Source organism: Miscanthus floridulus, chromosome 11 (assembly GCF_019320115.1).
Source record: "Miscanthus floridulus cultivar M001 chromosome 11, ASM1932011v1, whole genome shotgun sequence".
NCBI lineage: Eukaryota > Viridiplantae > Streptophyta > Magnoliopsida > Poales > Poaceae > Miscanthus > Miscanthus floridulus.
The window spans coordinates 3,713,248-3,728,886 of NC_089590.1; the positions used below are offsets into that span (position 1 = coordinate 3,713,248).

The following is a 15,639-nucleotide window of genomic DNA, read 5'->3' on the forward strand; positions in this document are numbered from 1 at the left end:
ATGATTTTTCAAAAATTCATTGAAAATAAATAAAAAAAAGAAAATTCAAAACCACGGGCACCGTAGTAAACCCACCGTTACTGTAGCAAACCGCTGTTACTATAGCAAAACCGCCGCTGAAAAATCACCCAGGGGGTAAAACAGACGGTTTTAGATAGTTCAGGAGTAAAACAGATGGTTTCATAATTTAGGGGTGAAGTAGACCAAGTGTGATAGGTGGGGGTTAAGTAAACCTTTTGCTTTCCCCAAAAGTCGCCATCACACTCAAAACACATCACTCCAGTACAGTCCACACTCCACAGTGGCGCACGCGCATTCCACACTCCAGTGCTTCGCTTCAGCATGGAGCCCAAACCCTCGCCGCCGCCGCCGCCGCCGCCGCCACCGGCCGCCCCTTCTCGCCGCCGCGGGGCAGCGACCAAGCGCAAGGAGAGGGCCGCATCCGCAGCGCCCTCCGGGTCCCCGCCACCGAAACGCCAGGCCCGGGATTGCGGGCCCGTCGACCCTCCCTCCCTCCCGCCGCCTCAACCGCGCAGCCGCCAGCCGGCACGCAAGCCGCGGCGCAAGCCCGCACGCAAGAAATCGACGCAGCGCTCCGTGAAGCCGCCGCGCGCGCAGGAGGAGGAGGGCCCGCCGCCGCCGCCACCACCGCCGCCGTTGCCGCCACCACGGCCGTCGCTGGAGAAGGAGATCGAGGCCGTTCTGTCCCGCGGCGCTGGCGTCCATGTCGTACCCACCTTCGCCGGTAAGCTCCCGCATCCGGACAGTATTTAGACATGGGATACCCCCGCTTCCTAGATTCGTCAATGTGGCCTTGTTGGTTGGCAATTTGAGTTAAAAAATTAAAGGTTTTGGTCGCACGTGGCCTGTAAAGAGGAATTTTCCATTCTAGCGTCTTGTTTGGATTCGACTGCTAGAGGCTGCACTCCCGTGCCGGTTTGCTTATATATATGCAATAGTCAACGAGCATATGGTTATATCTGAATTTGTTACTAATTATCATGCTGTCATTTCTATGTTTTTTTTCCATGGTTGAAATTAGGCTAGAACTGATCTTCTGCTATTTAATACCAAATAAACGATTTTCACATGACATTGCATATGCCCAGAACCGTAAGTACATTCATGTATTGCATCATTCAGCCAGGCTATGGAAATTACCATATTCACAAAACAGCTACCAGACTTCTTGCAATTCTACTTATCTTTTGAGAGCTGTTTTGTGAATATTGCCTCTTCCATAGGCTATCTCTGTGGCACAATACATACAAATATACCAATCCTTCTCCAATGCAGTGTCATCCCATAGTGCAATTTCAGCCTAATAAATTGTCTGATTATTACTTCGCAACATTTATGCCTTTTCTTATTCTTTTTTATTTTTAAAGAAATCTTCTTGTTGTTTGTCTAGTGCTCCTTTTAGACTGTACTAACTAGCTGCCTTTTTCCCTTCTCACTTCTTACATACAAGAATCTAGTTGCTCCACATCTAAGCCTTCGCCCATGATTAGGCTATTCTAGCTTTTAGTTTTTTTATAACATCTATCAGCTGCAGTCAAGTTTACTAAATTAATTCTGTCCTCGTGAAAAGTGAAAACATTTCTGCCTCATTCCTCACCTTTTCTGGTAAAGCACACCCTCGAAACAGTAGTAAATGTGATACATTTACTTATCTTTTTCACAATGTTTTCAAGTCGTCCAGTCGAACCTAGTCGCCATGGGACCGACTAGGACGATTAATCACGATTAATCGCGATTAATCGGACGACTTGTACAAGTCGACGGTACCCGTACAAGTCGACGGTACCCCTAATCAGTCAACAGGGACCGATTAGGACGATTAATCGCGATTAATCGGACGACTTGAAAACATTTCTTTTTCATGAACATGATGTCTTGGCAACCAAATTTTAAGGTCTACCATGTTAACATGCTTGCAAGGAAACACTTTTAATTCTAGTGTCTAGTTGTGGTTCAACTGCTAGCAGCTACATTCCCATGTCAGTTTGTGTAGAGATGCAATAATCAAGAAGAAAATTATTCAACTATTTGATCCATTCATTTCTCTGAATGCTCGCTTATGTTCTTCTCCTTGAATTTGAATTAGGCTAAAACTGATCTGCATCGGCCATATTCTTCTTGATGCTATCGACAGTAAAAGTACAATGACTATGCAAGTTGTTTCACACCCACCATTTTCTACGACCATCTTCCATTTTATAAACCTGGAAAATCATGTGTAATTCATTTTCTGTAAATGTCCTACTTGTCTGGTAATTGCACAATGACTTTGCTTAAACCAGTAAGCATTTAATATAGTTTTGAGGGAGTTTTTATTCAAAATCCTGCACAGTTGCCAATGTCAGTTATATATCGTTTTTTTAGACCAAAGGTCGGGACCCTGCTTATATTGAAAGCAAACAGTAACTGCTAGGATTACCAGCTTACAAGGTTTAGCACATTAACTTTTAACAAGCACAGAACAGACTAACGCTACTACACTCAGATAGAAAAAGGTAAAACTAATAGTAGCAAGAGTAAAACATCTCCACTCCAGGGCGTTCTTCTCCACCTTCATCAACCTCTATTTAACACCTCCAGAAAACCAACTTTAAAGCAGCCGTCCTCCAGACTAGTCGACATCCTTCAAGTGACATCATTTCGTCAGGTTCACCAAGCCTGCAGTCCTTCTTGGAGTTTCTTCAGTGTGTCGTCCATGTGCAATTGTGCATCTTCTCCTTCGGCTTCTTCAGTGTGTCGTCCATGTGCATCCTCCAGACTATATCGTTTTAGTTTAACAAATTTGTAGCTTGGCAAACTTATGGGAATAGCTATTGCTATAACATACAAAGTAGAAAAAATTCTGTTGGTGCCATGAGAATGGAGCAATATCTGTTATAATTTGAGGCTTTGATCTTATCATCTGTCATTCGATAATGTCTGAAATGTTCTGGAGCTACAGTACTTAAAATGCTAGTCCTCTTTAGCGTAAAAATGCATCTGATGCCCTTGGATTGCATTGCACTTGCGTATTGTACTGTATTATTGTTTGTCTTCTTTACTAGTTTGCTATTTCCTGAAGGATGGTTTTCGTGGAAGGAAATTCACCCCATCGAGAAGCAAATGTTGGCTACATTTTTTGATGGGAAATCAGAGAGACGGACACCCGAGATATACTTGGGGATTAGAAACTTAATCATGAACAAGTTTCACTTTAATCCTGAAGTGCATCTGGAGTCCAAAGATTTGTGCGAGTTGTCAATTGGGGAGATGGATGCTCGTCTGGTAATCTTGGAGTTTTTGGCCCATTGGGGCTTAGTTAATTTCCACCCTTTTCCACCAGTTACGCAGGAACACAAGCTGGTTGAGAGTAAAAGTAGTGCTGAGATAGAGGATGAAATTTCTCCGGTTGAGAAGTTATTTCAGTTTGAAACAGTTCATTCGTACCTGGTACCTGTTTCAAAGAAAGCTGAAGCAATATCTCCAGTTCAATTCACTAGCTTGCTCTCTGAGCCTACACTAGCTGAAGATGCGATAGGTGCAGCTGAGTCTTCTGTTGAGTATCATTGCAACTCCTGCTCAGTTGATTGTTCAAGAAAGCGTTATCATTGTAGGACTCAGGTCAGTTTCACTTCTCCAAGATAATGACTTGTATCGCTATGTGTTTTTCTATAGTGTTTTATCCACAAATGTTTGAGAATTTATTGTGTTCGAGTGTTGGAATGTTAGTTGTACATTGTTATGAGCTTTGGAGAAAACAAAACAGGGGTTGCAGGACAACACGGAGAAACATCTCAGCAAATAGGATTGAATGAGATATATGTGTTGTGATGGGACATATACTTTTGTTTCTTGCTTCCTCATAGATGATGGTCTCATGTGTACATTCTGTAGTTCCTATAAGATACTGTGCTGTCGAGTTGAACTTAGATGCCTGTTTCTTCTTTCTTATTTATGATGCCTCCTTGTTCCTCCTAGGTTGTGGTGGAGTTTGTATTTTAAAAAAATATTGAACTAACCAACTAGAAGATAAAGATATTTAGCCTATGCAGCACGGATACGGATACGCATATCGGTATCGGAAGGATACGGATACGCGGATACGGCAATTTCTCAAAAAACACGATACGCTGATACGTTTTACTATTTTTAATAAAATAAATAATAATGCAAATTAAAATTGTGGAAGTGTAAAATTTGAGTAATCACTAATTATAAGTTAGTGCATACAGTCATATATGATACATCACCAGATCACCTTTTAGGTCAGGAGATCCAAGTCCATACTATACTAGATGAATGTGCAATTACCAAGTCTATCTAAAACAGTAAGTCAGGAACAAAGCAAAGCAACAAGTGCAGAAGTAGAGTACATCAAGAATGAAAAAGGGTGTACTGATGGAGGTCGGCGGAAGGCTTTGCTGTTGAGTCCTGAATCGTCCTCTTCCCTGCATCTCTCCCCTGCATTGAGGGAGCTAGCCGCGTCCTTAGTGGACTGGTGGGTGCTCCCAGCGCAGTGCTCTCTGGCGTGGCGACCTGGAGGATGAGAGGTCGATTGATGGCACAGAGGGGGCGGAGGCTTGTCGCCGGCGGCCGGCGAGCGGTGGCGCATCTCCTGCACGGGAGGCGGCACGCGTGTGCAGGATGCAACGCGAGGGGGGGGGGGGGGGGGGGGGGGGGGGGGGGGTGCGCAGGATGTGGCGGGGGCTCGTTGCCGACCACTGGAGAGCTGTGGCGCATCTCTTGCATGAGAGGTGGCGCGCGAGAGCAGGGGCTCTTGCGTGTGGATGACTGGACGTGTTGTGGCGGCTGTGTAGGGTTACGGGACAAGAAAGCAGCAGGCGTGGGGAGTGGCCGAGTGGTCAGGTGGGTTGGGCCGTATCGGACGAGCCTAACATATCTAAGAAGAGTATCTGAATTATAGTTGATTTATTTTTTTATGGATACTTCGCTGATACGTATCCAACGCGTATCCATGCCGTATCGGTATCGGATACGTATCCGATACGGGATACGTCCCTTCCTTGGCGTATCGGGGTAAGTATTTAGCTAATTGATGATTGTTTGAATCCAACTAAAAAATCAACCTAAACAAAAATGATCTGATCTGCTGTTCCTTCCGTGTGTTCTTTTAGCCCATATGGCCAGTTGGCTGGCATACCTTGACATATAAAATCGGCATGTACAATCTGTGCTATTTGAGAAATATAAGGATGAACAAGCAGCCTAGTGCGCTTTCCATTAAGAATTAGTGAATTACTCCATGCACTGGATCAAGGTAATGAGAATCAGAATAGCGATGATTTTTGCTTCCTTGTATTTCCCTGTATCTATATGTTTGCTTTTTTATTGGACATATCTGCTGGTGAGCTGACAGTTATACTGAAAAGAAGTTGTGCCAAGACAGGCATGAAAAGAAAAAAAATGGCTGTGGCTAGACAAAAGCATATGCTCGCTGCAATAAACATGCGAGTTACCTTGCTCTGTTAGTATCCAAGTTCTCGCTTCTTCCTTGAACCTTGCTAGGAGTGGGATTGCTGTTTTCTCTTTGTTCCAAATTGCACGCACTGTTCATTCCACACCCACTCAACCATGCTAGGATCACCAAAATCCAGACCCCACATTTTGGGAAGTTGTGGCTGCCATGGTTGTCCCACCAACTGGGAGTGAGTTGCTGGGCTAGTGGTTGAAGATGAAGCTCTGGAAGTGCTACGCAAGTCACAAGATGCTCCCAAATACTTTATCCTCTATTTGAAAAACCAACCACCTAGCTCGCTTAGGTGACTTGTAGCTGCTATGGACCACCCTGCCACTGTGTTATGAACTTATGATTAAAGGATCATTAGAGATAAGCATCGCTGGGAGGATTGCTGGGCGGCACCGGCTGCTAGGGGAGGATTAGACTCTCGGGAAGATGTTCCTTCCTTTATAGCCCTTAACACAGACCATGTGCCTGCCTTTATAGAGCTAGGCATGTAACGCGCACCCCTAACACTAACAGTATATCTGACAAAGTAACCATAATTCGTACCTTATCTAACTAACTTGGATAAGGCCTAATCCTATCTCTCGTGTTGCACATGAGGGAGGGCTGGGCTGTCCCTGGTCCCTGCCTCACACCCACAATACACTGTACCTAATGACCACCTAGCATGCCTAATTGGTGATTGCCGCTAGGTTCCACCCCATTGCCTTCCTAACGCCTGGTGCCTTTTTGAACATTTTAAGTGGCATATATAACTGGTCGATTCAAATCTCATTATGTTTTATTGAGAAGTTATGCTTGCGCAAAGCTGCAGCTGAGTAATTCATGCTAATTGGTTCGACAATTTATCTTTTTAGTTAAGAAATGATATATGTTCTTAGTCTCGCATAAATTCTATGCAACTGGGTATCATACTTTACCTTGTGCATTATGAACAAAACAGATAAATGTTGGGGTGTTGTACACTTGTACCCCAAAAAGGGGCAATCTTTAGCTTTACATGAGGCATCTTAACCTCAGTCTGACTACTTTCGGTTACATTACAGTATGTTCACCTAGTGGTTTCACTGCGCATATTTTAGATGACTGGCCATGCAACCATCTTATTGTGGCACCTTTACCCTGTCACAAAAGACTATTTAATTATCGTTACTGTCTGATATATCTGTTATTTATTTGGGGGTCCAATGCTGATTAATTTCATCTTAATCATTTCCAGGTAGACTTTGATTTTTGTTCTGAGTGCTACAATGAAGGAAAATTTGATGAAGGCATGTCAAAAGCTGATTTCATCCTTATGGAATCTGCAGAAGTTCCAGGGTCTGGTGGTTCTAACTGGACTGACCAGGAGACATTGCTTCTTTTGGAAGCGTTAGAAATTTTCAAAGGAAAAGAATGGGGTGAGATTGCTGAGCATGTTGCTACAAAAACAAAAGAACAGTGCATGTTATACTTCCTTCAAATGCCAATTTCTGAACCATTTCTAGATGGTGAAGATTTCAATGAAACACCCCAGAAGATCACAGAACAGGATTCAGAAATTGGTCCTTCTGATGTACCTGACGAAATGGATGTAGATGGCAATGCAGAAGGAAAAGAGAGCACTGATGAAAAAGCTTACAAGAAAGCAAATTCTATTTCTTCAGAAACAAGAACAAAATTAGCTGACCAAAATGTTTCTGCGAAAGAGGATACCATGGATGCAGGTGATGATGATCTAGTTGCTTCCATTGATGATGAATCAAATAAATCTTCATTGATGGATCCTGCACATCAGAAAAATTCTGCTAATGCTGATGTCTCTGGGGAACACACATCCAACTTTGTTATTGATGTCCTGAGATCTACTTTTGAAGCAGTTGACCACTTTCTGGGCCAAGAGGACTTGGGTTCATTTGCTGAAGCGGGAAATCCTGTGATGGCACTAGTGAGTACACGCTTCTGAGTTTGTTAATCTTTTACTACATACATGACAAGAGCTCTCTTTGATGCTTGGATAAATAACTTGCAGGCTGCATTTTTGGCTTCTCTTGTGGAACATGATGATGCTGTTTCTTCATGCCGTAGTTCATTGAGAGCCATATCAGAGATATCTCCTGCTCTCCAACTGGCAACTGAGCACTGTTTTATTCTTCCAGATCCACCAAGCGACCTCAAAGATCCAACTTCCACTTTCAGGTAATGTAACTTATCCTAGGACACTTGTTTGGTGTAGACCTGCAAGTGCCAAATTTTACTGATAAAAAATTGGACTTGCAGCGCTTGCACAGGCAGTGAGTGCCAAGAAGGTGCTGATACTACTCAAAATGTGAATGATAATGATAAAGACAGCAGTGAAAGGGAAGAAGATGATTTAGGTCTTGAAAAGGAGAATGCTGCATTCACCTTACAGAAAGAGCACCTGGAATTATCTTACACAAAGGAAAGAGGTCCTGAGGCAGAGGCCAAATCCAACAGCACGAAGGATTCTGATAATTCAATTGCCAAGGTGGACAGTAGTGTAGCATCTGATAAGATGAGAGATGGGTGTAATGCTAATGCCATTTCATGTTCTGCTACTTCAAATAGTGCAACTGAACCTAGTTCCATACCTTCCCAAGAAGCCAGTGCAGCAAGTACAAAGGACACAACTAACCCTGAACAAGTTGAAGGGGACAAACCAAGTTCGGAAGAATTACCAGATGATGTTTCACCTTCACAAGGGAAGATAGAGCCCAAGAAGATTGAACATGCACCTGCTGCCTCATCTAGTGTGCAACTGCGTGAGTGCAAACAAGCTGGAAATGGCAACACTGAAGGTACTTCATTCAATCTTATACATTATTTTCTCGAACTGGCCTCATATATTATATTGTTTTCATTACACGCCATTGAGGAATCTGCCTCAGTCCTGGGGTTCCAAACTCCTCCATGATACCATGACCAGTAACAGATTTCCTAGCCTCCATGGGCATGAAGAAACTGGTTATCTGAAATATAGGATACAAGATTCAACAAGTTAAAAATATTTTTTTCTCTCTCCCAGTTTAATTATTCTGCTGCAGCTGGTGTTTATTAATTGGCTTCCCATGCCTATAGAATGTTCTCCACTCTCTAGAAACTAAACTTTGACTAAGATGAAGTTTGTGATAGATTACTAGTGACTACAACTCATTGTCATATGAACGTAACTGTTTTAAGTTGCAGATGTAATTGTGTCTTTTGTGTTTGAAAAACAATCAACATATTATAGATTGCATGACTGATCATCAATACTTATGGAGTTTAACTCTCATGTTGCATGAGGGCCTATATTATGTGGCAGAGGGAGTCATTGTATGTTATATGTAGTTTATGGTGCATGGCTTTAGCCTCTGCTCCATGAGCTCCTTCGGTAGTTCACCTTGGACTTAGTTTTGTAGAGTTATGTTTGCGAGTGGTCTCTTTGGCTTCTCCTCTGTACTTTTTATTCTCTTCTCAATACAATGGCGTGCAACTCTCTTGGGTTGTTATATGGAAAGCGCACTGTAAATGCAGCTTAACTTTCTTGTCATTTCCCTGAGGTATATGGATTATAAAATAATTTCCATGATGTAGAAATAATTTGGTCATATGTCGTCACAGAACCTAAAAGCAATGAAAACATTGCGTCCGATGATGATCCCATAATAAGGCTACAGCGAGCAGCTGGTACTGCCATTTCAGCAGCTGCAGTGAAGGCTAAGTTTCTTAGGGAGCAGGAGGAGGGTTATATTCGGCAACTAGCTGCAGTTGTGATCGAAAAGCAGGTACTTCATATGCCATTTATGTTTTGATCAAAGTTTCAGATTCCAATGCCCCATTTTTTTTCAGTTAGGCTGCTGGCATAAGTACTAGGTAATTTTAGAAGATATTTATACCTGTTCTCTGTTTCCCAAATGTTGTGTGCATTGCCTCGGCCCCCCCTAACATCCTATCTCATGCAGTTTCAGAAGATAGAAGCAAAAATGTCGTTTCTCACTGACGTTGAAAACTTGGCCTTACGATGGAGAGAATCAACAGAGAGGATGCGGAAGAAGCTTATGTTGGAGCGGAGCATGATAATTGCTTCTCGAATGGGTGCAGCCACTGCTGCCGCTTCCAGAACAAACCAGCAGGGGGCTCCGGGGACTAGACTCCCACTAGGGTATGCCTTGAATCCGCAGCTGAGGCGCCCTTGAAGCCTAGGTGCTGTGTTGATCCACTGATCCAACCTTGAAACTAATCTGCCTTGTATAAATGCAGTCTTACCGTGTCTAGGGTAACTTCTGGGCTAATGAGGTCAAGCTAAGGTAGTAAGGTGTGGCTACAATGAACCCCCTGTTCTCAGCTTGTTGCCATGTCAGGGTTAACTTGTAGGGAGAATTTATGTAAGGATATAATCTCACCCGTTATTTATCCGTATTAGTATTACATTGGTTTAAGATCTAGGCGTTGATGCTCATCACACGACTGGGCAGGCTTTCCTTTTCCTTTTCGTTTTCGTTTAACCTAGAGTTTTCATCTTTATTAATCGCTATACATACGACTAGAATCACACTGGCAACAGAAAATGTGGTGCCGGGCATTTCTTGCGCAGAGATGAGCAACTAAAGTAGCCCACAATCCGTGACGTGTACAGTCCCTGCGAGCAATGTCGTTGCAAGTGCATCAAGAAAACAGTATGGCTGGTTTGTTTCCTCCAAATTCATGCCAGTAATAAAGCGTATTCTAAAATTTTCGTACAGACTGCAAATTTTGTTAAACACTGGCCATCACAGCTCTTCCTGTTAAACTGGTTTATCCAGTGATGTACCGAATGACTGTTGCTCTCTTAAAAGCAGAGGTTTATTCTTAAAAAAAAAAAACACTGGCTATCACAGTATCACGCAAGCCTTATGGTTTGACGTTTTAATATTTTTAGTGCCATTTTGCTAATTCTTTGTTTGGGCCCTGCTTGACTCTGGCTCGCATTGCTGAATTCTTCTGGGTGACGTGACCAAATTCTGAGTTGAGGCAAGATGGTACTAACACCAACATTTCTGAAGTCCACGGAATTCTGGCATTTGTGGAGTTGGCATCAAAAGGCCTTAACTGATTCAGCTCCACTAAAAACATTGAAAAGTTTGTGATCCATGCACGTGTTATTAGCAGCTTATGGTGTGGCTGGTGCCTGGTGGTCACTGGGCAAAGCCGAAACGTCCAAGTCAACTAACGAAGCGGAAGCCCAACCAACCACCGAGCCCTCCCTCCTCCCAAAGGAAATCCAGCTGCCTCACCGAGCCGGAGCCACGAGCCCAAGCCACTCCTCACCATGAAGCCGGCGGCGCGGCGGCCGCTGCTGCTGCTGTGCGCGCTGGCATCGGCGGCAGCGTTCTCCATCCTCCTCATCGCGCCGCCGCCGCTCGCCGCGCACCTCTCCTCCCTTCTCCTCGCCTTCCCGGCCTCGCCCTACGCGGGCAGCCCCAAGCTGGTCTTCCTCCTGGCCGGCCAGTCCAACATGGCCGGGCGCGGCGTCGCGCCGCCCCCGCCGCTCCCGCCTCCGTTCCGCCCGCACCCGCGCGTGCTCCGCCTCGCCGCGTCACGCCGCTGGGTCGTCGCGGCCCCGCCGCTCCACGCCGACATCGACACACACAAGGCCTGCGGCCTCGGCCCCGCCATGCCCTTCGCGCACCGCCTCCTCCTCCACGCCGCCGCCGCCGACTCCGACACCGACCTCGTCCTGGGACTCGTGCCCTCCGCCGTGGGGGGTACTAGGATCTGGATGTGGGCTAAAGGGGAGCCGCTCTACGAGGCCGCCGTCGCCAGGGCGCGCGCCGCCGTTGCAGCTGGCGGCGGGACCCTCGGCGCCGTGCTCTGGTTCCAGGGGGAGAGCGACACCATCGAGCTCGACGACGCCACGGCATATGGAGGCAGGATGGAGCGCCTCGTCAACGATCTCCGGGCCGATCTCGGCATCCCCAATCTGCTCGTCATACAGGTCAGCACGCGGATTCCTCTTTTTTCCCCCCCCCCCACTCTCCATGTGCTTCCGTCATGGCGTCAGCTTGAATTCGGGACCAATTTTATTTCTTTATGGAAATGGTCTAATTCCACATTGCTAAAGCCAAGCCTGAAAGTTGGCTCCTTTCTTACAAACAAACATCAGCGCACGTCAGCATGATAGCGTAAGCCGTAAGCACTCATTTTAGACGATAAATAATCCTACTTTTACTGAAATCAACTGACAAGGCCGATCACTTTTGTCATCCATTTCGAGGAACTCTGTTGAAAATCAGCTTCAATAAAGGGACATCTTGATTAACGCAACCTCAAAGTGCTCAATTTTGATTGACTTTACTCATTATTAAAATTAATAGTTTACCCATTGGCCTAGTATGGGGAAAGAATGCTGAACATGCCAGTCATACTCGTATCCTCTTTTGCATTCATTTGAAAGCGAAGCCAGATTTAAAAGGATCATGTCTAGGACATAACCAGATGGAAATGTATGCCCCTTTGAGTTCATAGTACTCAACCCACATGAAAGCATTTCAAAATGTCAAGGGATACATGATTGAAGGCAAAAACATACACCCCTTTAAGTTCATAGAACTCAAAACCCACATGAAAGTATTTCAAAATGTTAAGATCATGATTGAAGGCCCTACTGATTGATAGGCAGAGTACTATTATCATAGGTTTAGTTAACTCGATTAGTAGATTCTAAGAATATGGAACATATAAAAACCTTCTCCGCACAAAGAATGAGTGAATGACTGAAACATATGTGCTACTAAGGTTTCAACATAAGTAATATTGTAATAAAATGCTGCTTATGACTCACTGAAAGTACTCTAGTTGTGAATGTGCTAACTAGGTTACTAGGGCCACCCTTCTGTGAGCAATTGTAGTGTAGAAAGGAAACCATCATTTAGCTACCAAGTCTTCCATGCAACGATACGTCTAACCAAAGGTAGATGTCACAGAAAATGGTAGCATACCAGAGACCACCAAACTAAACATAATAACTCATCAGAAAAATAGCTTCAAAGCTGCCATTTGAGTAGAAATTTGAGAAATTCTGTGGCTCTTGTCAAACTTCCTTTTAAAAATGATTGGCTTCCTCCAAGTAACACATTACAGTACACCCTACCTAATAGAAAGGTATGACTTCTACATCACTATCATATTTCTTGCCTTTGACTCAAAGTGGTTATATTTTTGGTCTTTATGATTAGAGCACGGGACTGATGACCAATTCAACATTGTTTGAAAAAAAGTATGATCTGAATGCTCTTTTTTTTTTGCCTCCCTTGAACAAGCTGATTTGAATGTCTAAGGAGGGCACTTTCCACTAGGAGCAAGGAGTTTGTTGCTTGTCACTTGTCACTCTTTGAGTTTACTCTTTATATTATAACAATGCACATGATCATTGGGATGCTGGGCTCCACCTCTGCAGTTGAGATATGAAATGGAGTCCAGTAACAGTTCTTTGGCCTAATGAAGGTTCAGTACATGTGATGTCATGGAAAAGAATATTCTCTATTATTATTTGTGCGCTTCGGTAGTTTTGTTTAGACATGTACACTGTGGTTCACACATTGACTGGGAAATGTTTATATTTTATTAAAGTTCTAAAAGTCTTGGAAGAATGTGTTCTTGCCTCGTTTCCCACATTTAAGCAAATCTTTGCTCTCTTACATCTAATTGCAGCTTCCAAATGTCTTTGGTAAAAAAAATCGTGAATAGTGTGATACCTTTTTTTTTCCTCTTGCATCAGTTTATCCAGAGTAAGAAACAAGAAACTTATATGGCTGTTGTTAATTTCAGGTTGGTCTTGCATCAGGAGAGGGTAATTACACTGATATTGTCAGGGAAGCTCAGAGAAATATCAAGCTTCCTAACGTCATTCTTGTAGATGCAATAGGATTGCCGCTCCGTGATGATCAGTTGCACCTCTCCACAGAAGCTCAACTCCAGCTGGGTGACATGCTGGGACAAGCCTTTTTGAAATATAACTCATCCATGGATTCAAGACAATGACGTCGATATCGTTATTGAACCTGTTGTTAGGTGTAGAGTCAAATGACAAATACCATTCTTTTGGAGTATTCTGTTGTAGATTGTAGATCATTGTACAAGATGAGTGAGTTCTATCCATGGGTGCACTACAAAATGTAATAAAGGGTAGGGTACCCACTAGAAACTCAGCTCAACCGATTCCAGTGTTGTATATTACAGGAGAAAAACAGAGAGCCTACGCAAATACAAATCCACATCATTTGTTGCATTCTGATTCCGGTCAGGGCCCCTTTGGATCACATGCACAAACTTTGGTTATGTTTAATGGTGGGAAAAAAATCAGGATCCTGTTCATGACTATTTATATATGGTGAGAAGCTAGTAGAATTGAGATGTTAAGTCGTTATGTGTCATTTTGTTTACTTATCTAAGGGAAGTTAATGCCACCGACGTGATTGGAAGTACTATTGCGAGCATGATAGGGCCTGCTCGCTTGTCTGAATTCTGGAGGAATCTAGATGGTTTGGAGGAATGCTGGATGAGTTTGTGAGAGAAAAACACTGTTCCGGATAAAAAAAAATAAGCGAATCAAGCCGGGTTTAAGGGCACGCGAACGGCTGCAAACTTTAGATTTAAGCTTTCGGAAATGCTACGTGGTCCATCCGTCCGGACGCCCCTTTGTGGGCCCACGACCAGCCCAATAGACCTCCGCTCTACGCCCGCTCGTTTTTTTATTACGTGTCCCTTCCGTTGCGCCGATTGGATAAGGAAAGGAGAATGAGACGAGAGACCTGCTCCGCCATCAATGGTCACCCTGCATGCTCCTGCTCTATCGCCTGCCTCTCTGCTCCTGCTCTATCGCCAGCCTCTCTACTCCTGTCGCTGCTCCTACCGCTGCGGCCTGCTCCGCCATTGACGGTCACCCCGCCTGCTCCTTCTCCTGCTACGCCACACTGCTTCGTTGCTCCTGCTCTGCGGCCCGCTCCGCCTGATGGCCAGGGCACCACCACGCCCACGCATGGTGACCGCTCCCTCGGCCGCCAGCTAGCCACTAAGGCCGCTGCACAAGGAGAAGCGTTGGGCCCTGGTGCGGAAGCCCTCCGGCCTTGCCTCCTACTGCTGTGGCGCCCGATGCAGACGGCGTAGGAGGCCGCACCAGGATACGATTCATAATGGAAGCGTAGATTTCAAATGTTTCGTATGTTTTAGAGGTATGTTGCAAGTATTTCATAAGAATGTTGCAAAAGTAGATCATGATGTTGCATATGTTGCAATGGTTGTACACTGTTGCGTATGTTTGCAATGGTTTCAAATGTTTTAAGATGTTTTTGTAAATATTTCAGACGTATGTTGCAAGTGTTTTAGCTGTTTCTGATGTATGTTGCATGTGTTTCATCTAGATGTTGCAAAAGTACATCGGGATGTTGCACATGTTGCAATCATACACATATGCTTCAAGTGTATGTTCTCAAATGTTTCGGTTGTTTCAAACATATGCTACAAGTGTTTTATTTGGATGTTACATATGTTGCAGTGGCTATACACATATGTTAAAAGCATATGTTCTAAATATTTTATCTGTTTCAGACATACATTGCAGCAAGTTCTTCATATTGCAAGTGTTTCATGAGCAGGCTCGAGAAGCGGATGCAGGTAGAGGCGGTCTCGTGGCCACAGGTGGTCCCCACGTGTGCGAGGAACTGAGGTGGCCGCGAGCAGTCCCTATGGAGTGGAGCGGGCACGAGCGGGCGAGCAGGTGGGCAGGTCGACGAGCGAGGAGGCAGGTGAGCGGATAGGCTGGCACAGCAACGGGCAGGAAGGCGAGCAACGTAGTGCGGGCAGGCGCATCTGGCTAGTAGCCGTAGGCGTCCAGGCGTAGCAATGAGCAGGCGGGCGAGCAACGCAGTGTGGGCAGCAGGCGCATCAGGCTAGTAGCTGCGGGCTTCAGGACGCTAGCGCCTAGATTGGACGTCCGGGTGCTACAAAGTCCGTTTCTGTTAAGCTTTTATTCCATACTAGTATGCAAGTCTTTGCTTCAGGTTGTAAGGGACCGTGACGCCTAAGAGGGGGGTGAATTAGGCAACTTAAAACTCTAACTCTGAACTATAGCCTCTTTTTCTAACCTTAGCAAAACCTATGCAAAAAAAGATAAACTATCTAAATATGCAACTACG

At 44.6% G+C, this 15,639-nt stretch overlaps 2 protein-coding genes across 2 annotated transcripts; both read left to right on the forward strand.

Annotated features, from left to right (window-relative positions):
• Positions 1-287: 287 nt before the first annotated feature.
• Positions 288-9,926, forward strand: LOC136492978 (SWI/SNF complex subunit SWI3D-like). The gene is made up of 7 exons (XM_066488999.1): positions 288-745; positions 3,083-3,621; positions 6,705-7,412; positions 7,497-7,663; positions 7,745-8,283; positions 9,089-9,252; positions 9,430-9,926. The coding sequence occupies exons 1-7, from the start codon at positions 343-345 to the stop codon at positions 9,661-9,663; spliced, it is 2,754 nt and encodes a 917-aa protein (XP_066345096.1). The 5' UTR covers positions 288-342; the 3' UTR covers positions 9,664-9,926.
• Positions 9,927-10,638: 712 nt separating this feature from the next.
• On the forward strand, positions 10,639-13,733 carry LOC136493032 (probable carbohydrate esterase At4g34215). Its single transcript, XM_066489061.1, has 2 exons — positions 10,639-11,441; positions 13,274-13,733. The coding sequence occupies exons 1-2, from the start codon at positions 10,776-10,778 to the stop codon at positions 13,484-13,486; spliced, it is 879 nt and encodes a 292-aa protein (XP_066345158.1). The 5' UTR covers positions 10,639-10,775; the 3' UTR covers positions 13,487-13,733.
• Positions 13,734-15,639: the final 1,906 nt, after the last annotated feature.